Raw genomic sequence first — 25,735 nt, 5'->3', positions numbered from 1 at the left:
CACTGTCTATATTTACGCCCCTGAATGGACCACACAACCAGCAATCAAAGAGTACTACGAGGGCTAATAGAGGTGGGGGAAATGGCCCTAAAATAATATCAAGATATTTCAGGAAATTTTTGCGATGATTTTAATGTAATTTTGATTTTAATTTTATATACTTTATTAGTCCCCCCGAGGGGAAATTAAATTGTTTCAATTTGATAATGATATTCTTAACGATATGACAAATTAGTAAAAAAAAAATGTTATTAATTTAAGAAAGTAGAACTACAATTAATTAAGTAGTTAGTTTGAATTCAGATATTCAGTAAAAACTAAATCAAATCTACCACTAATTACACATTTAAACAGCTCCCAAATACAAAAAATGTCCCCTGGGATTTATCTATATAAATCAACAGCTGATTTCCTTCTTTTAGTGAAATCCTAAATGACTGAGTTGTTTTTTTCCCACCTGGACCTTTATGCTCTGCCATTTCTCCTCTAACCATCAGGCTGTAACCTGTGACAGGCTGTTATGATACCACAACTATCACACAGTCACATATATGGAGTTTATTCACGTAGGTTTACATCACCAAAGGTTTCTGACAAAATCACTTGACGACACGGTGAGAGAGGAGAGAGAGAGACGCTGTGCTGCTGCCAGAGGAGCCGCTGAATGAGTTCCCTCTGAGCGCTAAGTTACTAAAAGAGTCTGAGAGGTAAAACATTCAGGACGCCACAGTTTATTCCACACTACTGAAGCTGCTCCTCTTTTTGGAACCACCGCAGAGTCTGATTATTTTGCTTTCAGCCATGCTTGTTGTTGCCATGGGTAACAGTTTGACATCAATATGTCGTTGAAATATTGCGGGTATCATGATATGAATTTTTCATATGATATTAAAAATTGGACTGGTATTATTGTAAGATGATATGGCACACTCCTACTGGCTAAAATGCCAGAGGAACAGAAAATTGTAAAGGAAAAAAAAAATAAAAAATCCCACACCAATTCTATTATTGTTTGGTTTTATCATTATTTTAATCGTTATTTATCATTATTGTTATAGCTAAGATGTTTATTTGTGTTGATTTCACAGTAGTTCTACTTTGTTGTAGTAAATAAAATTCTAAAAACTAAATAATAATAATAATAATAATAATAATAATTTGGGGGGGGGGCAGAGGCAGCTTGCCCGGGCCGCTGTATGTGCTCGGTCCGGCCCTGCAGACTGTTATGGAGTAACGTTATTCGTGAATATTCCGCACAGTTGTCCGCTCTGCCTGGCTGCTAAACAAGCCTGCCCTGCATATATTAATATTATTTTACAGCCCTTAATGTTTGTGTCCTCTGCACTGTCGTTGTGGTACACTTTGTACCGCCGCATTTAAAGAAAGGAGGAACGCGCCTTTTCAGCTAAAAACCGCTTGTTTCGGCCGTGGTCGCTTCAGTGTGGGACCGGTGGGAAACGGTCGGTTACTAATGTCTGCAACACCCGGTGTTTGAGTTGTGGGATGGAGTTTCGTTGACACAGAGAAACGCTACGTGAAATTTATATTTAGTGTCTCCGTACTACCACAGCGAAATCCACCGGGAGCAGCCCCCCGAGCAACATGGCAGATAACATTGTGAGTATACCGGCGGGCTGTGGTAACGGCACAGAGGGGTCGACTCGGCTAACGTTAGCTAGCTTGTTAGCCGAAGTCCGGAGTGATGAGGCAGCAGAATTAGCTTGGTAGCTAACGGCTATCATTAGCACAGAGTGACTGGGGCCTGTTGAGCTAACCGGCTAATCTTAGCTCTGTGGCTAGCTGACGACATCTGAATAAAAAGAGGCATCTTTGTTTAACCTGAGAGCCTCATAACCGGCACAACTCCAGGAATAAAAATGTCCCGAGCATTGATTAGCATGCTAAGCTCATTAGCCAAACATTAGCCGGAATATTCTCGGTGGGTTTAATGGAAGCCAGGTTGTTGTTGATTCATTAAAAGTGATAGTTTGTTGGCTGTGTATAAACCCCCCTCACCCCGACAGCTTCAGTTTGTAATGTCTGGTTTAAAGTCGACATCTTATTGTCTCAATATAAAACCTCTGTTGAAAAGTAGAAGCTCTCAGGCTAACGTTAACATTACTTTTTTGCACTGTCATCGTTGTCATAATATCCTGACACTGACACCACTGTAAAGAGGGGGACAAGCGCTGTTGCTTTGTCTGACAGGTGTTGCAAAGTCCTATTTAAACTGAGTTAGGTCCACAATATTTTTGTTTGTAGGCAGTTAACAATGGAGCCTTGCATGCCAGTTGTTTGAGGTAACTTCCAACACTGAACACAGTTCATGTCTTTGTCTTTTTTTAGATCGTCAGGGTACAGTCCCCAGATGGGATGAAGAAAATTCCTTCTACCAAGAGGGAGACAGCTGCTGCTTTTTTAAAGAAGGTAAAGTGTGTAAAACAGTTTTCAAGTCAAATGGACACATGCCTGTTATTATTGTACGCCTCATATGTGATCACCTTCAGTCCTCCTCACACCCTGAATTTCTGGGGCAGTTTCTGCAGGACACACACCTGTACTTGCAAGGGTACAACATGTACATTAAATATATTAAAGACCCAGTGTGGAGGATTTAGGGGGATCTGTTGGCAGACATGTAATGAAATATAAAAATACGTTTTCTTTATTGTATAATTCATCTGAAAATAAGAATTGTTGTGGATTTGTTACCAGAGAATGAGCTGCTAATATCTACATAGGGAGCAGGTCCTTGTTTATGGAGATTGCAATGTTGCATTGCCACGTCTGTACGGTAGCCCAGAACGGACAAACCAAATACGGGCTCTTGATAAGTAGTTAGAAGCCCATCTGCAACAATCAGCATCTGAGTTACACCGGTTTGCACGTGAAACTTATTTATTTAATGTTTTTACATTTTTTAATTCACCTAGTCTGTGTGCTTTGGAGAGGAAACGAGCTCTGCAAATAATTTGGTTCTCTGTAAAAACCTCCTGAGCGTCGGGGTCTTAAGTTATGACAGAATAAAGGTGAGCACATATGAGCAGGTGGTGGACGAGCCGCCCATACCAACATGCCAAACAGCATCAGAGATACACTTATTTGTAAGGTGAAATTGCTTTTGTCAGTGTTCTTACCAATTTTAATCACTGGTTCAATTTGTTTTGGAGAGGAAGAGACCTCTGTGGGTGATGCGGCTCATGCTAAAAACCTCCTGAAAGTTTGGTTTTTAAGTTATCAGAGAAAATAGGTGAGCCGCCTGTCTCTGAGATACCAAACAGCGTCAGAGATACACTGATTAGTGACGTGACACTGCTTTATTTAGTGTTTTTACCGGTTTAAATCCCTGGTTCTGTTTGTTGTGGAGAGGAAAGAGACCTCTGTGGGTAATTCAGCTCCTGAACACTGAAGGAATTCTAACCGGGAGATGTTTCAGCTGATTGCAGTCTGTAATTCACTGTTAGACGCCACCAAACCATCCTAAATCTTACACACTTCACCTTTAGAGAAAATAGGTGAGCCGTCTCTTATGCGTCTACTCAGGAGCCAAAGTAACGAAATCTCGTTTAATATGTGCACCGATGGTGTATTTGTTGAATGACAATAAAGCAAGTCTAAGTCTAAGTCTTTAAGTTTACCTCCTCCCCAGCAATGCCAGTCCCAGAGTGCGCACTGTTGTCACAAAGTACCCTTGTGTTTCTCTGGCTTTTGTGCCTGCTCATTGTTCATTTATGTAAGAAGCTGTGCAGAAACTACCAGAGCAGGTCAGTCCTGCAGCGCTCCTGTGTGCTCTGCTGGCTTCCATTATTAACATGTCGCTTGCCGAAAAGAGATTTGTGTTCAGTGAATGTCGTGAATGCATTGCTTTGCTCACTTGTCATCACAGCTGCTTATCAAGTCACGACCCAGACACTACAGGGAAGATAAACACAGAACAAAGATAATTTGGTCCTGAATGTTGATGTCTTTGTAAGAGCAATCGTGTTTAGCTTTTGATTTCAAGCCCACAAAAATAATTACAAATACATTTGAATCAGTGCATTTGAAAGACCTAAAATAGAGCTGTGTTCCAGCAAACCAGTCACAGTGGAGCATTGCAGCAGCACCTCATTAAAAATGTATGTTTCCGTGTGAAGGCAGGATGGTGTAGCCTGCAGATCAATGTAGGGAGTAGTTGCCGATGTGCAGCCAGTGAAGCGTGGAACAGAAAACCATGGGCGTGAGGCAGACAGTGCAGAGACAGTCTGAGTCCTGAAGGTTTTATATCTGCAGCTGAGACGGAATAAAAGGAGCTCAAAGTGATGTTCTGTCTCATACAGGATGCAGTTTCCCCCTGGCATACAGTAAAATATCTTACACTGTGTTGTTTTGTGTGGCTTGAGTGAAATGATCCCTGCTTAGTTTTACCAACACTGACCTTAAAGATAAATTAAAACCACTGGTAGATGGTGTCTGGTTGGTTGAGATGTCACAGGGTCAGTGCAACTATCTTTGTTTTTTTCCCTGTATGAAGTGTCCTCATGAGTTCAGTTTTTCTGCCAAGATAATCATTCTGCTCTCACGTAAACAGTACAGAAGTTCACTAATGGTTGTCGAAAATACATTTCAAGTGATGAGATACAGGTCGATGAGCAGCATCAGGCTGATTGTCTGCCTGATACGTGATGTGATGATTAAAGTGCCATGGGATACTCTGCTGGCCGCCCAGCTCAGAGTGCTCTTAATAGCTTAGTTTGGCTCACTCTGTGATGACCTTAAGAGGTGTTTCTACAAGTGGACTTTCTCTCGTTCTAAGAGGCTCTGTGCTAATCTGCCTCTGTAGGGTGCCTGGCATTGTTTGACGAGTGGACACCCTTTACACATGCACCTTTTTCATTGGCACGTGTTGACTTGAATGGTTTCCTAGAGCAAATATTCTGAGACATTTCCTGGTGTTGGAAGCTGGCAGTATTTTTATTTCAGGTCATATGACACGATGTTATCATAATCAGCACATGGTATTCTCTCTCTCAGGTGGCCAAAGAGTTTGGGTTCAATTCCAATGGGTTTTCTATTTACCTGAACCGCAACAAGACCGGAGAGATCCTCTCCCAGAACAAAACCCTGAGCCTGCTTAAGATCAAGTAAGTAAAAGTACACAGTGTCTAGATTTTACAATTTGTCCCTCAGTCAAATTGAATTCTGTGAGTCATTGAAAGACACCTGTAGATATGTTTTAAAAATCTAATCAATGTTTGTGCAGAAAAGGTCTTACTAGAACAACAATTTTTTTTAAAAAGTTTTTTTTGGGGAGGGGGCTTTTTGCCTTTAATGGACAGGACAGTGTGAAATAGGGAGAGAGAGAGTAGGGGGACGACATGCAGCAAAGTGTACCATAAAACAACAATTTGAGAGTATCTAGTTTCAGTATCTTGACACGTGTACGAGTGAAACAGGAGAGGCATGCAGGAAACAAGGTTGGGAGAGCTTTGATTTGATTGTTGATAAGTGTGTGTTTCATAACATTCAGGCCCCGATGGCGTAACACCGATGACATAGTCATAACCGTCAGGGAGAGAGAGACACATCCCATTGTATGCTCCATGTAATGTTAGTTGCTGAAGCAGTACACTGTAAAAAGTGTTGTGCCTAATCTGGAACTGCAACAGATTCCACTTTTGTCAAGCCAGCGGGCCTTTAACCACGGTATTTTGGGGAAATGAAGACACACTGATTATCATGCTATTAGTTAGCTAACTAATGAACCCTAGCGCTGTGTGCCCAACATGTCATGATATCATTGGTTGACATTGGTTGGTGCTAGCTTACATTAGCATACATCATATTTTGTTTTACCGGAAGAAAACATGATGGGATTTTTATTTATTTATTTATTTTATTGTTAAATAGGTGCACAGTATGACCAGAGATGTGATCTAAAGGAGGCTTAACCTGCCACATGACCATTTGTATATCAGTAGCATACCACGTGTTGTGTTTAAAAACCTTCACACAACTTGTGCAGTATAATCCAAGTCTCATTTATCCTGTCGTGTGCTGAGTGCTTCACAAACACATTTCCACCAAAACATTACGATTTAAAATGCATCAGTACAAACAGGCTCAAGGACAGACTAGTAGTGTGCCTGGACACATGCATGCATTTGAACACTGCTCAAGTGGAGCTCTCCGTTCTTTACTGAGCATATGACTGGATAAATGAGACTTGGATTGTACTACATGAACTGTGTGAGACTTTGCAAATGGATGATTTGGTATAGTTTCGCTGTTGTTAGGGAAAAGGGAAACAAGGGAAGATTGCAACGAGCAGCAAATGAAGAAGTGACGCAAAAACTTGCAAGGAATCAGTAAAAAGAGAAAATTCAAAGCAAGAAAATTAGTAAAAACAAAATAAATAAAGTTAAAAACAAACAAGGAAACAACCTGGAAAAAGTGCAAAAAAATTATTATAATTCTGTACCATAATTTTAAATGTGTAATAATATTAATTATAGATGTAGTTTGAAGTTTTTACCTTGTTTTTAAAAAAGGGGTTAAAGGGTCACTTAGCTGATTTTCAACCAATTCAGTCCGCTTTTGTCCGTGCAATGTAAATCTCGTCATCCACCCCTGCGCAGACTAGGGCTGTCAGAATGAACTTCGCTATTTGAAAACAATTCGAATTATTGTAAAAATAAGCATATTCGAAGTAGGAAACTAAGGTTAGAATATTTTGGGGGGGGAAAAAACGGCGCTCTACCGTGCATTAAGAGATGTTTTTTGGGGAAATACATGACTGTCAGAGAAGCCCCGTTTACAAACAGACCTACAATCCATCTCCTCTCCTCTCGCTCTCTCTCTTCTCAGCGGAGGCGCCCTGTCAGCCCTGCGCTGACAGTGACAGGGCGCATCTCTTTGATCCGAAGTGACACAGCCCGTTTGCTCGTGCTTCGGGGTCGTTCAATAGAGTAATTGCAAATAAATATTGTTTTAATGTGTAACTATTGAAATGTTTACAAGGGCTTTCATAAATTCCTACAATGTTGCGGCACTGCTGCCTTTGCAGGCTAAAAGTTAATGACAGCAACTTGAAGTGAGGAGGAGCAACACGTCTCCAGCTGCGCAGCTGTGTTGGTACTGACACTGCTGCACTGACAAGCCAGAGACACTCACTTTTGCATGTGATGCAAAATATAAAAATGTGGCGGTGGGCCTAGGCTATAGCCTATACCAAGGAAAAATTTGTATCGTATTCGAATTTTTAATATAAAAAACATTAAAAATTCGAATCTGATTTTGGGGGAAGATTGACAGCCCTAGCGCAGACATCCGTGTGCAGCCTGTTTTTTGTGACCGCTCGGACTCGAGGCCTTGCAGGTGCAGTGACTGTGCATGCTCCGATCTCTTGCTCCACACTCCAGTCCAGTCCAAACTACTGCTTTTTAAACCAGCAGCAGCCTCTTCATTGAGTGAAGTTAGTTTCAAGTTGGATATTTGAGAGACATTCACTCCAGACCAAACAGCATCGTTTAATTTCACCTTCACCTGATGTCAGCTGTAGGAGGACGGTAAGCTCACCTCTTACTCCTCTTGTTTACTGCCGGGGGCTGAAGTGGACCATCAGTTGCACTATGAATAGAACCGCGTGCACATCCACGTGACCACAGCTCTCAGCCGACACTCAGTGTGGAAAGTATGTCCGAGCCTTTATTGAACTGTGGTAAACTTCTCTCGAACTAACTGTCTTGATCTCCCCTTCGAGCAAAACTCTGTCGGATGAGGCAAAACAGGTCATCCAGTGGTGTTTCGCTGGCTCTCCTGGGCTGTTTTCAGGCTGTACTTCTGCATTTTTGTATGCCTGCCACAGCGGACACAGAGTATAGAAGCAGATCAAGGGACAGACCTGCCCTTCTCTCTGTCAAACTCAGACAGACATCCGATCAAACGGTAAAACTAGGCAGTGCTGATCAAATAGAAACCAAAATTCTGTTACTGCACTGTCTATTTCTCGCCTCAAATGTTTTCAGAAACATATTTTAGCTTACTGTTAAACTGTAAGATGAGATTGTTTGTTACCAGCCGGCCAACATTGTGTCAAACGGAAGAGTGTGCATCATGTCACCCACCAGCGGCAGAGTTTATTGGCTCGGTGTGGCGCTGTGCATTCTTGTTGTTGTAGGTTTTCAACCTCTTGAGCAAAAGCAAATGCCACAGCCCATTTTTCTCTGATTTCTCTGGTCATGTAACACCAATTTCAAAAGTATCTTGCCTTCTTCTACTGCAGAGACAGCCCAGCTTTATCAAAAGGACATCTTTCCAGTGGTAAAATACTTCTTAAAGAAATAGAAATCCACTTAACACAGTGTGCCATTCAGACAAAAAGTGATATTCAAGCGTGTACACAAACACTCATTGATTGCAAGAAGTTTATCTTAACGCAGGAAATATTTGTGGTAAAGCTGTGAAACTTCTGGGAAAAAGAAAACCTGTGAGAACGATGGGATATCACACAAAATAGAAAACAGATCATTTTACAGTCGATATTATTACTGAGCACCACGTCATTTGTTTTTTCTTATCTTCTTTGCAGGCATGGCGACATGCTGTATCTGTTCCCATCAGGATCCTCTTCCTCCTCTGGGGAGGTGATGGACACTGCCACTCCACACTCATCTTCATCCCTACCATCCTCCTCATCCTCCTCTTCGTCCTCCATGATCCCCCGGTCCTTCTCAGCACCCCAGGTCCAGGAGGACGAGATTGATCAGTATCTGACCAAGCAAGACGGCAAGATCTACAGGAACAAAGATCCACAGCTGTAAGAACGAGACCGACTGCAAACATGCAAACTGAATACAAATGTCAGACACCTCATAACTCTGCTCTGTTTCAGATGTCGCCATGGTGCCCTTGGAAAATGTGTGCACTGTGTACCATTAGAGGTGAGAGAATTAATTCCTGTCGTTTGTTCTTTAAACCTGATGGGCTGGAATAACAGCGTCCCTGCTGAGAGACGAATTTATTCTGATGTTATTTATTCAAAGTGGCTTCTTTTATTTTCGTCAGCCTTTTGACGAAGACTACCTGAATCACCTCGACCCGCCAGTGAAGCACATGTCATTCCACGCATATCTTCGGAAGCTGACCGGTGGAGCTGATAAGTGAGAAGCTTTAATGTCTTCAGTGGAAATGCACATGTTGAAATTCTAGTCAGATCGTAACACAGATTTGATGTCCCGCAGAGGGAAGTTTGCAGCTTTGGAGAACATCAGCTGTAAGATCAAGTCGGGCTGTGAGGGTCACCCTCCCTGGCCAGAGGGGATCTGCACCAAGTGCCAGCCCAGTGCCATCACACTGAACAGACAGGTATGTGACCAAACCTGTATGTCTGAGGTAAAAGCTTGTTTGCAATCATGTCAATCAATTTCAATCAATCAATTTTATTTATAAAGCCCAATATCACAAATCACAATTTGCCTCACAGGGCTTTACAGCATACGACTATGTGACTATAATGACACGTAAAAATCAGATGGAGGGTAGAAAGTGATAAATCCATGTAACCATGCAACATAAAGGGGTCGGATGAACCTGCAAGCAGCAGCTGTGGACACAGTTGTCGTTACTAATTACCTTTAGACCTTTTGGGGTTCAGTGTCTTACCCAAGGACTCTTTGACATGCAGACAGGAAGCGCTGTAGATCACACCACCGGCCCTGTGATTTGTGGACTCTTGAGCCACAACCGTCCCATGCTTAAAGACACAGTCCTCTGTTTATATGTCGTCTAAAAATGCACTCATTAATCCCCAAAACATGTTGCATGAATGCTTCTTCATGTGTTCCTCTCCCAGAAATACAGACATGTGGACAACATCATGTTTGAGAACCACACCATCGCTGACCGCTTCCTGGACTTCTGGAGGAAGACGGGCAGTCAGAGAATGGGATTCTTGTACGGCAGGTACACTGAGCACAAAGACATCCCTCTGGGTATCAGAGCTGAGGTGGCTGCCATCTACGAGCCGCCACAGGTGAGGGATTCACTCTGAATACATCACTGTCTGACTCGGCTCCTCCACTTAATTTGAGTGTCTTTGTTCATTATCTTGGTACAGTATGTTTCGTGTACTTTAATTGTCCTTCTATCAACGAGTTAACGTCCTCATTAAAGTTGTAGTAACTCCTCTTGTTTTAATTTGATGGTAACTCTTGGTCCCTGCTGTGTTTCAGAACGCCACTCAGAACAGCCTGGAGCTGGTGGACGATCCTAAAGCTGCAGCTGTGGATGAAATCGCTGCCAAACTGGGCCTCTGCAAGGTTGGCTGTCTTTTCTTGCTTTCTCTGTTTGATGCTGAGCCTCCTGATTACCTCGAGGCAAAGCTGTTTCTTACCTTGCTTTCACACTGAATCCTGACAGTTTGCACTCCGGCAGCGTGACAAACTTTGAACTCAAGGATCAGGGCGGATTTTTGCTTCTCTGTCAAGGTGTTTCTGCTTTATGCCTTTGGCACGGGAATAGATTCATAATTCGTCAAAGGAATAGCTCGTTCAGTGTGAAGCAGCTCGCTTTGCTAAATAAAGTGTGGTCTTTGTGGTCGATGGGAATAACCATATTTACACCAGGATAGAAAAAGAGACACGAATGATGCTGGTGGTGCCGTGTGTGAACAACACAAACTCTTCCTGATCTTGGTTACGTGTTTTTGTTTGTGTTCTCCTTTGTGAAGCAACAATTGGGAAATTCTGGTCGACAGATGTTTAAAATAACAGTTTGGCCGACAGCCGATATCAATGTTTTGTTGTTTTTGTTGCCATTTCCCTTTTCATGCCAGGGAAACTAAGAAATCTACATTTGAGAAAATAGCTGAACTGCTTTAAAGTCATTCAGCCTTTGTTAAACTACCTTTGAATGAGCACAAATTCATAAAACAACCTTAATTATATAACCTTCTTATAACGCGTCCAAAGCCTTTATATATAATATATATATCATAATTCCTTTTCTAATATATATTTTATATTGTGAAAACATCAACACATTTCTCCTTCAATCACCTGCATTTTTTCAGGTTTTTTTCTGCAAAAACTAAATTTCACAAGATGACGTTTGAGCACATTATGATAACTTTATAATTTAACTTTGCCCAATACTGATATTTACTGAATAGAGCTTGAACGCATCATAATGTAACTCAGTGCAACCTCCGTTAGTCGTTAGTTCTGGTCACTGACTGCTAACAGCCAACATTAACGAGCTCTCCTCCTGCTGATGTCTACACAGATTTATTGTTCATGATGCAACGATAGTGATTTTATTGTGTCCTCTTGTTCATTATTATCCCGGGAAAGATCTCTGTTTATCCCGTTCATCTCAACACATTGTCTGTTGTCTCCGGGACACCGTTAGTCTCAAGCCCTGTTTTGTAGCCTGGGCAATATTGATGTGACACAGCAAAAAAAAAAAAAAAAGCAACTGCCATCGGCGAATGCTGTCTTATCTGCTGATAGGTCGATGGCAGTCAACAAGGCAAATATTGGCTGGTAACCGATGTAAGTCGGTGCATCCCTTCTTCTTCTTTGTGATGTTTGAATTAAGGTCATTTTACTCTAAATTTTTAACTGTGACTAACAATTATTTCCATTTGTTGATAAGTCCGCTGATTATTGTCAGATTAATGATTTGGTCCTTAAAATGTCAGAGAATAGTGAAATAAGTCCATAAAGAATTCCAAAACCCAAGATGACAAATTCCAGTGTTTTATTTTGTCCAACCAAAACCCAAAGATTTCAACTTCACTATCATAGAAGACATATTTTAAAAGATGTAAACTGACATGTGGGCATTTGTCTTCAGGTGGGCTGGATCTTCACTGACCTGCTCTCTGAGGATACGAGGATAGGCACCGTCCGCTACACGAGAAACAATGTGAGGAGCAGCTCACTCACAGATGACCTGTTCATCAGACTATCATTCTGCTTTCCTCTGTGTCTTAACGTTGTCCCATCTGCTGTCAGGACTCTCACTACCTGAGCGCAGAGGAGTGCATCACAGCGGGATACTTCCAGAATCTACATTCAAACCCTTGCAGACTCTCTAGAGATGGCCATTTTGGCTCCAAATTTGTGACCGTGGTGGCAACAGGTACGTTTTTGTTCAGACTAAACTGAGGTATGAATAAATCTAGGTTAATATGAACTCTACTACTCTTGAAAAACGAAAGTCCACTCTCCTGATAAAATGATTATATGACATAGGACTTGGTATCATATATAAAAGTTATGCTACCAGTACGTAACCAATCCCCTTAAAGTGATAATGGTACCAGTAGAGTACCTTATTCGATACCTGTCATGTCATTGGAGGCATTGTCAAAAATGCCACCAGACACCACAGGCGTTCAGTACAGCCATACCTTCAAATGTTTTGGTGGCATCTGGGCGTGCTGAACTTACTTAGTTGCAAATGACTGTGAATGTCTTTCAAGTGCAGCTTCGGCCTGAGAGGTGTCATGATAAGTACTTTTTTATTCCCCTCGTGTATCTACATGTTGTATGAAGTAATTTTGAGCAGCAGTCTAATAGGAACCAGATGCTCTCTGAAACTCTGTGTTTGGTCTGTGGGATTGAGGCCAAGTGTTTACACTTTGCCTCCTTCACAATCTCGCAGACCTCCTCGTATATTCGTTCCAGGAGAGCACAAAACACAGCAGTGACCTCATCACTGTCATTTGCATTAATGAGGCACTGGCAGCCAAAGCTGACGTCATAGCTACACATCTAATGCCAGCGCTGCAAAGTCCATCTGTTTCACTCTCCTCAGTGAAAAAGATGTAGTCTGTTTGCAAATAAGTTTCATGTGCTGAGCTGAAGAGTCTTTAGACGGACAGGAAGCACACTGACATAATAAGAGTTAAATAATGAAATAGTGGTGAGCACAACTTCTTTGCTGGTATTTTAAATGACTTTTACGCTCAGTCAGGGTGGCTTTGTTTGTATTGCAGATACTAACGGGGCACATAAAATCAAATTAATGTTGATTGACAGAAGGTTGATGAATGACTTTTTTTATTGCCCTAGTTTGTGGTGCGTCCTGCACAGTTGGCCCTTGTTGGCTGTTACTAGGCTTATTCAGCGTGTTGAATCGGCGTTGGAGACGGTGGAGCCCGTTTGTGAGTGAAATCACTCTGATTGTCCGTTCAGCTCAGCACATGAGTAGAGAAATAAAAGTGAGGAACGTAAACAAACTGATAAAATCAAGAGGTGTTGACATCGAAACCAACTTGTTATATTACGTAACATTTTTTTTAGCCTTTGAGCTTTTCAGCAGATTAATAAGTAATTAATTGTTTGTGTTATTGGCCGTCGGCTGTAGTCTTTGTGGTGTCTTCATGTACGACTTTTTGGCCAAGTCACAGGCCACGTAAGGCGATGCAGCAGTCGGCCTTCATCGCCATTAATTCCTGTCCGTTTGGTGTGTCTGGGTCTTAAGATGTGACCGTTGGTCTTTGTGGTAGGCTATTTGTAAAAAGTGACAGTAACGAGCGCAGTGTTTTACCTAAAGTTGAAAATTTTTTAACTCTGTGATCAGAAAAAAAGCTAAATGTGCAGCACTCAGTGCAGAATAGATCCTCAGCACCTCGTCACACTGCTGCCATTTGTAGCAGAGTGTAAATATGTTGCGCTTTAATTGCAAAGAATTAACAAGGAAAGCGCACTTTTCTTTTCGACAAGTGGAGGCAGAGCCGTTGCTGCAGCTGCACCTGTCGCTGTCCTCTACATGTTTTTGTTTTAGAGGACTAGAACGCCTGCAGGTGAATATGCTGCCCTGTCAGGTCCAGAAGAATTGTATCCCTGGTTCCTACAGTACTGGAGAAAAATGAGTAATGACTTTTGGCATCGACTCGTACCAAAGTATCTGTTCTCATGACATCCTTCATCATGAGTGCTATAAAAGTCTGATAAAATGTCAGTGATATTGATTCAAATATGTTTAATGTAGCTCTAATCAGCGGCTAATTCAGTCAGCAGTGAATGAGATTATTCTTCATCCAACACGTGTGTCTGTCCCTGTGCAGGTGGTCCAGATAACCAGGTGCACTTTGAAGGATATCAGGTGTCCAATCAGTGCATGGCTTTGGTGAGAGACGAGTGCCTACTGCCCTGCAAAGATGCTCCTGAGCTGGGCTACGTCAAAGAGTCCAGCCCTGAGCAGTACGTACCAGACGTCTTCTTCAAGGTACGACCTCACACATGTAGCAGCAAATTATATTGACATGTAACTACCCGTAATATTTCTAATGGTGTATGGTTCATGTTTCTGAGAAGACACAGTGACTGAGCATTACACACATGATTGGACTGTTTGTCTCATAATCAGAATAATGACATCCAGATACTTTGCTGTGTGGGCCAGGTTCTATGAGTCGCTTCATCCAGATGCTGATAATTTTTTCCTCCTTCTATCCTAAAGGACAAAGACAAGTTTGGAAATGATGTCACGTTTCTAGCTCGGCCTCTTCCCGTGGAGTACCTTATCATAGATGTGAGTATTGTTATTTTCTACGGTCAGCAGGTGTGTGTGTACTTTTTATTTTTTATTTTTGTATTAAGAGACCTCTTTAACGCAGCGCCTTTTCTTAGTAGTACAATGTACTGTCACTGCTTTTTAGAAAGATAATTCCCTGTCTTTTCTTGTACAGATAACCACCACTTTTCCAAAGGACCCCCAGTTTACCTTCACCTCCACACACCGCTTCCCCATTGAGAACCGTGATATCCTGGGAGAGACGCAGGTGAGTCACTTTTGGATAAACTTGTGTTTATTTTTACTTGGATGCAGTTGACCACGCGATCTTGCTACACCGCCTCGAGCAATCCGTGGGCATTACAGGCTCCGCCCATAGCTGGTTCAGGTCTTGTCTGACAGATCGGACTTTTTCTGTGCAGTTAGGTCACTTTTCCTCTGCTGCAGCCCCACTGACCCACGGAGTCCCCCAAGGCTCCATATTGGGCCCTGTTCTTTTCTTGTTGTATATGCTGCCCCTAGGTGATGTTTTTAGAAAGCACGAGATTTCTCTCCATTGTTTTGCTGACGACGTCCAGATTTACCTGCCACAAAGGTCTTTAAGCAAGGATGCAATGCAACCTCTACTGGATTGTTTGAGTGATGTCAAATCTTGGTTGAGCTCTAATTTCTTAAATCTTAATGAGTCCAAGACAGAGGTTATCCTGTTTGGAGGCCACATGTCCCCACGCAGCTCCGCAGATTTCCTGGGCTCCCTGAACCCCAGCATTCGTTCCTCTGTAAAGAATCTCGGGGTGGTTTTTGATAGCCAATTCAAATTTGACAATCAGATCAGTGCTGTTGTCAAAACTAGCTTTTTCCAGCTACGTCTTCAAAACAAAGCCCCGTTTCTCAGCTGCAGACTTTGAAAGAGTGATACATGGCTTCATAACCACCAGATTAGACTATTGTAACTCCCTTTATGTTGGCCTGGATCAGTCCTCACTCAACCGTCTACAGCTCCTCCAGAACGCTGCTGCTCGCCTCCTCACAGGCAAGAAAAAGCGTGACCACATCACGCCAGTTTTAGCCTCCCTCCACTGGCTCCCGGTCTGTTTTCGTATTGATTTTAAACTTCTTTTAATTGTTTTTAAAGCCCTCAACGGTCTGGCCCCTCTGTACCTCTCTGAGCTCCTTTTGCGCCACAGCCCAACCAGAACCTTGAGGTCTTCGGACCAACCACTGTTGGTGGTGCCAAAAACCAGACTAAATTCTCGAGGTGACAGAGCATTCGCAGCGGCTGCCCCCAGGCTCTGGAACAGCCTTCCCCTTCACATTCCATCTTCCCAGTCCCTTGAGACTTTTAAATCCTCCCTAAAAACCTTTCTCTTCCACCTGGCGTATCATTCAGCCTGAGCACCATGATCCTGGGGTTTTGGGTTTTTTTTTTTGTTTTTTGTTTTTTAAATTGCTATTTTAATGTTTGCACTGTTTGCTCTGTTTTCTTATCGTTGTTTTCTACATCTATTCTGTTTTTATTATTGATGTTGTTTTAACTCTGTACCCACCTATGTGCAGCACTTTGGTCAACTGCCATTGTTTTAAATGTGCTCTAGAAATAAATTGACTTGACTATTTTTAACTTTCTCATCTCTGATTGAAGCAGTCTTGGGGAAGAGATAAAACGATAATAAATATGGATTTTGTTGTTAAATGTAGTTTAGTGTTAAGACAGAGCTTTGCAGCCGGCAGCGGTGGGAAAGGCTGCAAATTAACCACTCTGGGCGTGTACGCACCGTCAATTTACGTCCACTAAAAGTGTTCTTTTTTGGCGCTGACAGACTCTGATTGTTATCATAAGTGTCTGACGACATCATGGAAAGGATCCCTGATAAAGCTTTGATTCTCTGCCCAAGCCAGATTGAGCCAAACCCGACCCGCCAGGTTTGGGCCGGGCTGTAATTTCTCAATATTCCCCTGTGTTTTTTTGTTTTGTTTTGTTTTTTTGTTTTTTCTTTAACTAAACCTGGCAGCTCTCATGCGGACATGGCAGGAGTTGCATTGAACTGTATCAACAGGGAAAGAAAGAGGGAGATAGAGGTGCAGTGTTTGCGTCTGCCTCTCCAGCTCTGGGAGAGATGTGCGTAACGTGCAGCAGCGAGCAGTGATCATCATCTGCGCGTCACATTGCCATGGCCTGCCGTGGGCACTCAAAGACAGAGAAGCACTGAGGGGGGCAGACTGTTCTGCCAAATGTGTTGTACACAAAATGCAGAGCCAAGAACAGACTTTTGAATTAACAGAAGGAGGAGAAGAAGGTGAAGTGGTGCGAGGAGTCGCGTCCGCCCTTCGCTTGTGAGACTGTTTTAACATAAAATATATATAATGGTGACATTGCAGTTACCAGCTGAATACTGTCGCTCTTTACTGGACCAATTTCTCATCAGTCACTTAGGGTCCAGGTTGAAAAATACCAGAGTTGTCCTTTGAGTAAACAAAAACCTGCTGAATCTTGGATGGATTGATGACTATCTTACGCTCTGACTGGAGTTAAGTTTGCAGTAACACATGCTAAATCTACCTCTGTACTGGACACACGTGATGGAATCGGTGTAAGGTAACGTGAAGGCTCAGCTTCAGTGCATGCATTGACAGTTTCCCTTTTAAAATAATCATCAGATATTTTAGATAATTGGAGTCAATAGGAATGTAAAACTAATGAGCATCTAAGCTGCAAAAGCAGGAACCTCAGAGTTAAATCAGCCACATGATGAAGGTTCCTGAAGCTGTTGTTTTTCCTGTCAGTCCACTTCAACCTTTATCTCTGCCTGTATTTTAACTTGACATGATCAGTCGGTCACAGCTTAGCAGCTGAGAGAATTAAGGTGACCCTCTAGTTTCCATGACCTCCAGAGGTCAGAGGAGGTTTTACATCTTGTTTTTCGCTGTTTGTGTGTCCGCAGGATTTCCACAGTTTAGCAACATACCTGTCCCAGTGCACCTCCACGGCATTCCTGGACATCGTATCAGACTTCCATCTGCTCCTCTTCCTCGTCACCAATGAAGTCATGCCTCTGAGAGTAAGTCGATACCTCCATTTGTTTTCCATTTGTGTTGCCTACAATGGGTTAGAATAAGGCCACATTCCTCTCCAGTCTGGAGATTGTTACTGGTGTGAGGATGTTTTCACTCAGGCCCTTTGTTCATGCTGGTAGATTTTCAAACCGGGCCGTGGCCCATGATGACGATCAAAGGCGTCTCTGATTTAAGAGAATGGTTTTTCTGTGTTAAGATGATTCTGAACTGCTTGATCAGATTTGGATGCTTTCGATAAAATCCAGATGTTAAAAACAACGAGCTGGTGGTGTGTTTTTAGTTTCCTGAACCTGTCGTCGTCTCATGGATAGATGAGAGTTTGTGTTTGTGTTTGCAGGACAGCATTGGGTTGCTACTAGATGCAGTGAGGACTTCTAATGAGGATCTGGCACAGACCTGGAAGAAGTCGGAGCAGTGGGCCACCATCGAGCAGCTGTGCAGTAAGTCACATGCTCAGTTTTACCTGGCCTGATCTTAGATTAGTTTGGGCACTTGTGTCAAAATCATTTTCTTGATAAATTGAGTAGCAGATAACTTATCAATTGTTTAAAGTTTTGCTATGCAACTTTTTAAATGTTTTCATCGTTGCCATCTCTAATGGGTGACCAGGTTGTAATGTAACCTTTAAAACTGAGACCTTCCCTGACTTTCTTGGTTGCCTCTCACAGCCTGTGGACTGATTTCTTTGAAAAAGACTCTGGACTAATTTTCTGCGAAAATTTTACAAGTGAACAAACGATTGGCACCCAACACAAGTCCACACATGCTGCGTTTCTGGAATATACATTTTGCAGCAGCGGACTGGTAGAGACAGATTCACTTGGTGCCCTGTAGCAGCTCAGATTCAGCCAAAGCAAGAGTGAGCGCAGGGGATCAGCAAACTTGCTGTTGCTGCTGTTACACGGGTGAGACTCAGCGCTGCCATTGGCCACCAGCCTGCTGTGAACCCCGGGGTTGGGGTCCGTGCTGGCTAAATATGAGCTGCTACTGTGGCTAACGTCCGAGCTCCCGTGTCTTAGAGGCAGGGAGTGAGGTGGAGGGTCCGCAGGCTGTGCTAGGTCACTTATTCTTGTTTCATTTGTGGTCTGACAAACAGTAACGCCCTCAAACTCAGTGCCCTCCGGTGCTAAAAAGAAATTGTAACATTAGAGGAAACACTGACGTGGAATATGTTGTGATATTGTGGTTTGAGCTTGCTAATTTTAGCTCGCTTGCTAACACAGATGAATTGTTAGCTAGCTAATGTGGCAAAATACTTAAATGATAACATGATTTAATTAATCCAGAGTCCAGGGTTGATCTGGTTGGTAAAATGGCTGGTTTTCTTTTTGCAAATTACTTAAATTATCTAACGTTACGAATCCACCAGTGACAGATCAGTGCAGTGTAGCTTAGCTGCTGCTAGCTGGAGAACCTTAGCTTGCTTTCCAATGTAATCACTGTGTTAGTTAGCTAGCTTGCAAATTACTTCCCCAGCTAACATGATGAATCATACTAACTTATGTATCATGGCAATCAATGTTGATTTAGCCAACAATAAATTATGTAATGGTACAAAGCATTTTCTACCAGCCAAGAGTGATGCAGAGGCAGCCAAGCATTTTCTACCAGCCAAGAGTGATGCAGAGGCAGCCAACAAGCTCTCTCCCCCCGGACCTCAGAAGCATGGACTCTCTACCCCATTTCAAATCACAACTCAAAACCCATCTGTTCCAAATTGCATATTCCCTTTAATTGCCCACATCCATTTTTACTTTGTGTCACTCGTGTCTGTTGTTTTTATTTATTTTTATTGTGATTTTAATTGTGTTTTTAATGCTCTGTAAGTGTCCTTGAGTGTTGAGAAAGGCGCTTGTAAATAAAATGTATTATTATTATTATTATTATTATTATAATTGTAAACAGAGCTAAGGTTAGCCTGCTAGCTAAAGGATTTGCTGTTTTCTCAGTTGAATATCATAATTGATTGTATTTGGGATTTGGAGATTTGAAACGATCAAACTGCAGCAGCACTTTGACATAAAGAGTTTTACTGTCAGATCAAGTCATGTCAGTTTGTGGCCTTCTAGTGCCGCGTCTAATTTGTTGTTTATGACCAAAAACCTGCAAAACTAATGGGCCTAGTTGATTTGACAAAACAGACAATCTTAAGTTACCATTGACCCTGGCAACTTGATGGGCAATGTTTGACAATATTTTACCATTTTATAGAAGAGTAATCAGCACACTGAGAAATTAATGAATAGATGATTTAGTTACATCCTGTAATTCATCTCCTGTCCCTGTAGGTACAGTGGGCGGGCAGCCCTCCAGCTCTCAGGGTTACGGGGCCATGGGCGGCCCCTCGCTCCCTGCCTCCTCCTCAGCCATGTGGTCCTGCCTCCACTGCACCTTCATGAACCAGCCTGGCACAGAGCACTGTGAAATGTGCAGCCTGCCCCGCAGTTAAAAAAAAAAAGAAAAAAGCCCTCTGCCTCCATGCCCCGCCCAGATCTCATCCTGCCCAGCCCTCCTCTTAACTCGCCAATGACATCGCTGCACCAGGACCAGCTGCGAGATTTGGATGCCCCCCTTTTTTTTGTGTTTTCTTATCGCCTCACTTTGAAGCCTTCCCATCTCACAGGCTGCTGTTCGGCGTGAAAGGGATGCACTCGTTTACATCGAATCCAATGAGTAAATAAAATCAAACAGACTGTGTTCTTTGTATCCCTCCTCACAGTGGCTCTGGTGAGTGGCGGTGTTCGTTAAGGTAAAGCACTTTCCCCTCACACCCACAGCCCCCCCCTGAATAATCAGCCCCTCAGATAAATCCTGCTGCGACTCAAGACAGCAGCAAAGACTCGAGTGTTTGGATGTCGTCTCACATCAGTGCCCCTCTCACTCTCACAACGTCTTCTGGAAAATCTTGCTGTGTATAAATACATTTGAGGAATGATACTGTTATTTAATTAAGCTTCTTCTTTTTTTTTTATCTGATTGTAGCGATACCTTAAAATTTTGAATCTTCAGCGTGGACTCTACTCAGTCAGGTTTTTATAGGTCCTGGTCTCTTTGACAAGCCCCTTAAAGTACAATCATTGGTCAAAGCTCAGACCTGAAAACACTTAAGAGCTGCAGAGTAATTCCACTTAAGTAGAGAGTTTATATTTTCAGTATTAAATTACTTTAAAGAATAAGCCGCAGAGTTGGAAACACAAAAAGCTATTCACCCCTAACTCATCCTCCACTGATTGCAGAAGTAACATGTTGGTGACTGATGTCCCGCCGACTCAAAGTGGCTCCTAAAGATCTTTCACTGGTTTGTTGGAATTGTAGCTTTTGGATTTGGTGGTTTGAACTTGAGCAGGCAAAATATGTAGCTTATTTTATCAGCTGTATGTTCTGTCTCTGATAAAACTCCCCAGGACACCATCACCATCATCATCGTCATCATTATTATTACTGACTGCACTGTATTAGCCGTGAGGTGCTTCTAGAAACAACTGGTGCTCGCCACTTTCCTCTCTGCCGCTCCCTACCTGTGGTTCTTTTGTTTTCTCGCTGGCGCCGGTCCAAAGGAGTCGGACCGTAACCGATGGGGCCCCTCTGGGTTTTTCCATCACTCAGCCTTCAAAGACTTTGCTGCTCAGAGTGCGAGGGGTCGCAGGTCACCACGGGGAGAGAAAGCTGCCTAACATTTCACTCGTCTCTTCTGATGTTTGTGCTTTTACATCTGTGAGCAGTATGACGATGATCAGATCGATGAAGAGAGCCTCGTCTGTGTTCGGCTCTGCAGATTATTATTATCTGTTCTTTCAAGCAAAAAAAAAAACCCAAAACTCTGAGCTTCTTCCAGCGGGAGGCACGTAGGATGTTCAGCACGCAGGTTCAGTCGATGTTTTATTTCCACTTTGTGAAGCTACAGTTGTCAGTGGTGTGGAAGGAGCCGAGCCTGGAAACAATGTGAAAAGCACTTAAAGCTCCACGATGGCACTAAAAAGGCACACAGGCCACTTAAAGGGTCAGTTCACCCAAATGACAAAGAAGACAAAACATTTTCTCACTTACCTCTCGTTGTATTTAGCCAAACAAATCGTTGATACATCTCTGAGGTTCACTGATCAGCCAAAACATTAAAACCATTGACGTGAGGTGAATAACGTTGATCACCTCGTTACAATACGATGATCTGCTAGGAGACCTTTGGTCCTGGCATCAGTGCAGATGGCACTTGACACGCTCCACCCAGCCAACACCGTTACAGACAGTGATTCCCACAGAATTAGAATCTGTGTTTGATGGGAGATGACAATGTTTTTTTTGTCTTGGTTATGTCCTTGTGTATCAGTCTGTGACCCTCTTTAAATTCAGAGGGATTTGCAGGTCTGAATGCAGCGCAGGCGAAACTCTTTATGAGTAATTTTTTTCCTCGGCAGCAGTTTGCAGAGTTTGAGTTGCAGGGTTGATAATTGATCAGAGCTTATCAGAACAGATCGAAGGATGAGAGGAGCAGCTGCTGCATGGCATTCTGCTGCTCCGTCTGTGCCCAGAGTATCCTCTGCACTGCAACAGTGTGCATGTATGAGTAACCCAGTGGTTGGTAAATTCCAAAAGCACTCGTAATTAACAGCCCAGCTCCAAAAATAGAGGCGGCAGGTATTTCAATCGTGGCAGCCTGCCACAAAAATATCAATGTGTGGGAAATGCTTCAGACAAAGTACCACCCTCATGGCGATGGCTGTGACCCTCCAGCAGAATGATGCACCATGCCACACTGCAAAAACTGTTCAGGCTCCACGAATGTAATGAAGAGCTCAAGGCATCAACATGGCCTCCAAATTCGCCAGATCCTGATCTGATCGAGCATTCATGGGACGTTCTGGTAACTCCAATCCACGGTGGGGCCTCGTTGGATCGGACTTGGCTCTGACCTGTCGAGGCATGGACACATGACCTCTGAGGTGTGCTGTGGTGTCTGACACCAGGGCGTTAGTAGTGGATCCTTTGAGTCCTGTGGGTTGTGAGGTCAGGTACCAGCATGTCCCACAGATGCTTGATCAGACTGGGGTCTGGGGAATTTTGAGGCCAGGTCGATGCCTTGAGGTCTTTGTCACGTTCCTCAGGCCAAATCTTAGTAGTTGTTATGGTGTGGGGCGGCGCGTTTCTGGGGCCACTGTCATTGTTGAGTGCTGTTGCCATGAGCGGGGTTGTGTCAAGTTGCATCCACATGAACGCCAGGACCAAAGGTTTCCCAGCAGAACATTGCACTGTAACAAGATGGTTTATGTTACTCACTTCACCTGTCAGTGGTTTTAATGGAGGTGAGTGGAATCTTATTTCAAAGCATTTCAATGTGACATTTAAAAACTTAACAGTCAGCAGTTTTCGTAGGCTGAAAGTTGTCAGTGAGAGGAGGCAGAAATTCTCAGAGAGAGACGAGTAAAAGTTTTTCCACATATAGATGCCACTGGAGGTTAGTGAGGAAAGGTTTTGTTTTTATTGTAAATAATTTCAGTGAACTAACCCTTTAAAAGGCAACTTTGGTCATTTTCAGCCTGGACACTTTCCCATGTTTTTATGTCTCAGTGACGAATGGAGACAGCAGTTTTTTGAATTTGTCCTGTATGAGTGAAACAGGCTGCAGTGTAACCACTCAGGTCCTGTTCACACCGTCGGTGAACGTGCACTAAAATTGTTTGTTTTTGCTTCTGACAGATTTAGATTGTTATCATAAGTATTTGAGAACATTATTTAAAGGATCCCTACAGAGATAGACATTTGCCAAACTCGCCAGACTCCAAAACACACCTCATGGTGAACTTCCCTCCATCCCTCCAGTGCCTACATCTCTCTCTTTAGCGGAGATAGGCAGCACTGATCAAATGTAAACCAAGACTCTGTTACTGCGTCGCCTATTTCACTCCTCAGATGTTTTCAGAAACCTATTTTAGCTTAACGTGGAGCTGTGCATTCTGGTACTTGTTGGTTTTCTACCTCTTGAGCTAAAGCTATTGCCACAGCCTGTTTTCTCTGGTCATGTAGCACCAATTTCAAAATTGTGTGTGTTTCTACTGCATAGAGAGCCTTAGTTATATGTGAGGACCTTCTTTATATCAGTGAAACACGTTTTTAATTCACCCAGTTAGATGTGAAAACATGCTGCATCTATACACGCTAAAATTACTGTTGATTTAAATGGAGTCTGGTGGGTTTGGTGTCGATTCAAAGGCTGTTCCTGGTTAAACAAAGGATCTTACTCTTTAACAAACAGCTCTATCTCTGTAGGGATCCTTTACATAATGTTGTCAGACACTTAGAATAACAGTCTGAGCCTGTCAGTGACAAAAATAGTTTTAGTGGCCGTACGTTGACCGTGTGAACATGCCCTGAGTGGTGGCATTGCAGCCTGTTTCGCTCTCTCAGTGCTGGACCACCTTAAAAAATCGTTGTCTTCATCAGTGATTTAAACACAAAACATGATAAAATAATTCCAGGTTGAAGAGTACCAAAGTTACCCTTGAACACATCACAGTCAGCAGCAGGCGTTTGGGGATTGTTGATTAAAACTGGTTCTTTTTAATCACTTTTATGTTCCCTTTTGATTTTCTGTCATGAGACTAATATTGGGACCAAAACTTGTGAGATCATTTGAGTCATAAAGTTCAGCTTTGGTTGCACATCATTAACATCTGGCCACAAAATGTTGCTTCGAGCCGCTCCACACGAATGCTCATAACATTTCTAACATGCAGCAAAATCAAAACATATTGTCTGTACACAGCTGTGACAGATGTTAAGCATGGGTGGTGCCAGAATGAAGGTTCATCCACCTGCAGAGGTAAACGTGTCTACATAGACACACCAAAGACAATATGGAAAAAAACAACAGTGAGCTTTGAAGCTAACAGACGTCATGTTTGTCGTGTCCTGCATGACTTGAATGCATCTGCAGTTTTTCTAGTGCTCATATAAATTGAATTGAAAACTGATTTTTAAAAGACTAATTGAGGACAGAAGCTAACGCACTGATGCTAAAACAAAAAGCTAACAAGCTACACGACTCATATCGACACATTTTGAATGATCCTCATTCATCCAGTTTTTGAGTCTCTTTAAATCGACGTCCTCGATGCGTCCGCTGCTGACTGATGACAACATTCTCAAACCTTTTATCGCCACTTTCATGTTTACTTTTTCCTCGTAACTTTGTGCACTGCTACATGAAATAATTTCATTTCGCTAGAAGGAAGTTCCACCTGACAGAAGCGAATCACTGACTTCTGTTTCATCGGGGTCGTTGACGGGGTTAACGGCGGGCGAGTCGTCGGCTGCAGATTTGCTATTTATGAGACGTGTGCTTCTTCGTAAGAGCTTGACAGTAATTCCATTGATGATTGGTGAGAATATATTTTTAGTTGTAGGTTAATTTGAAAATGCTTGAAAAAAAAAAGTTTGTTTTTTTCTTTTTTCTGCCCGGTGATATCATTCTCGCCCCCGTGTGAATTCTCAAGAGCGATTTATCTGATGTCATGCTAACGGACGGCAGTGACCTTTTCCTTTTGTATTGATCCAGGGGCCGTTTGCTGAGCAAGCATGCTCTTGGAGTTACAGCCGGTCCTCACTTTCCACTGAGCTAACTGAGGACCCTGGGAGTTGTATGCTGTTGACCTGGATTTGAAACAAAATAATAAAAAACAACTACAAAGAATTCTTATTGCTGAAAATATTGTGTGTGATTTGTTGGCGCTCTGATTAGATTCAAACAGAAAATTACATCGAAGCAAAGCAGGGTTCCTACTGTCTTTACATCCCTGGAAAAGTTATGAAATTAGAAAAACAGTTTTCCAGGCCTGGAAATGGTCTGGAATTACAGAATGTTTTGGAAAAGTTTTGAATTTAAATTGTTTTGGCTGTTGTTTAAAAATGTTCATAAAAACCCTGAAACATGTCCAAAATATGTTCCTTAAAATCTAGTGCTGTTAAAACGTCATTAGTATCACATGATACACAAAAGCCCCGTTTCCACCAACAGTGACCCTTCAGACATGGTACCTAGACCCTCGGTCTGTTCAGACAGTCCTCTTAAATGTGGGCGGGGTTGTTGTCACTCACTGCTCCGTCCAGCACTCGCTGTATTTCCTCATCAGCGGTGACACAGATGGAAGTCTGCACCTGG

The 25,735-nt window shown here is 42.7% G+C and overlaps 2 protein-coding genes across 3 annotated transcripts in view; both read left to right on the top strand.

Moving 5' to 3' along the window:
• The window catches only part of rnf213b (ring finger protein 213b), a 528,456-nt gene that overhangs the window by 445,930 nt on the left and 56,791 nt on the right, over positions 1 to 25,735 (top strand). The gene's annotated exons all lie outside the window — the stretch shown is intronic.
• On the top strand, positions 1,286 to 25,283 carry nploc4 (NPL4 homolog, ubiquitin recognition factor). Its single transcript, XM_050059380.1, has 17 exons — positions 1,286 to 1,617; positions 2,347 to 2,427; positions 5,014 to 5,123; positions 8,570 to 8,797; positions 8,873 to 8,921; positions 9,046 to 9,140; positions 9,222 to 9,345; positions 9,833 to 10,012; positions 10,212 to 10,298; positions 11,836 to 11,907; positions 11,997 to 12,123; positions 14,057 to 14,217; positions 14,452 to 14,523; positions 14,681 to 14,773; positions 17,448 to 17,564; positions 17,918 to 18,020; positions 19,869 to 25,283. The coding sequence occupies exons 1-17, from the start codon at positions 1,603 to 1,605 to the stop codon at positions 20,027 to 20,029; spliced, it is 1,875 nt and encodes a 624-aa protein (XP_049915337.1). The 5' UTR covers positions 1,286 to 1,602; the 3' UTR covers positions 20,030 to 25,283.

Source organism: Epinephelus moara, chromosome 13 (genome assembly GCF_006386435.1).
Source record: "Epinephelus moara isolate mb chromosome 13, YSFRI_EMoa_1.0, whole genome shotgun sequence".
Taxonomy (NCBI): Eukaryota; Metazoa; Chordata; class Actinopteri; order Perciformes; family Serranidae; genus Epinephelus; species Epinephelus moara.
This window is presented reverse-complemented; position numbering and strand designations above follow the sequence as displayed.

Coding starts and splice junctions, on each gene's coding strand:
- nploc4 (XM_050059380.1), top strand. Junction 8,922..9,045: donor TGCACTGTGTACCATTAGAG/GTGAGAGAATTA, acceptor TATTTTCGTCAG/CCTTTTGACGAAGACTACCT. Junction 9,141..9,221: donor CTGACCGGTGGAGCTGATAA/GTGAGAAGCTTT, acceptor GATGTCCCGCAG/AGGGAAGTTTGCAGCTTTGG.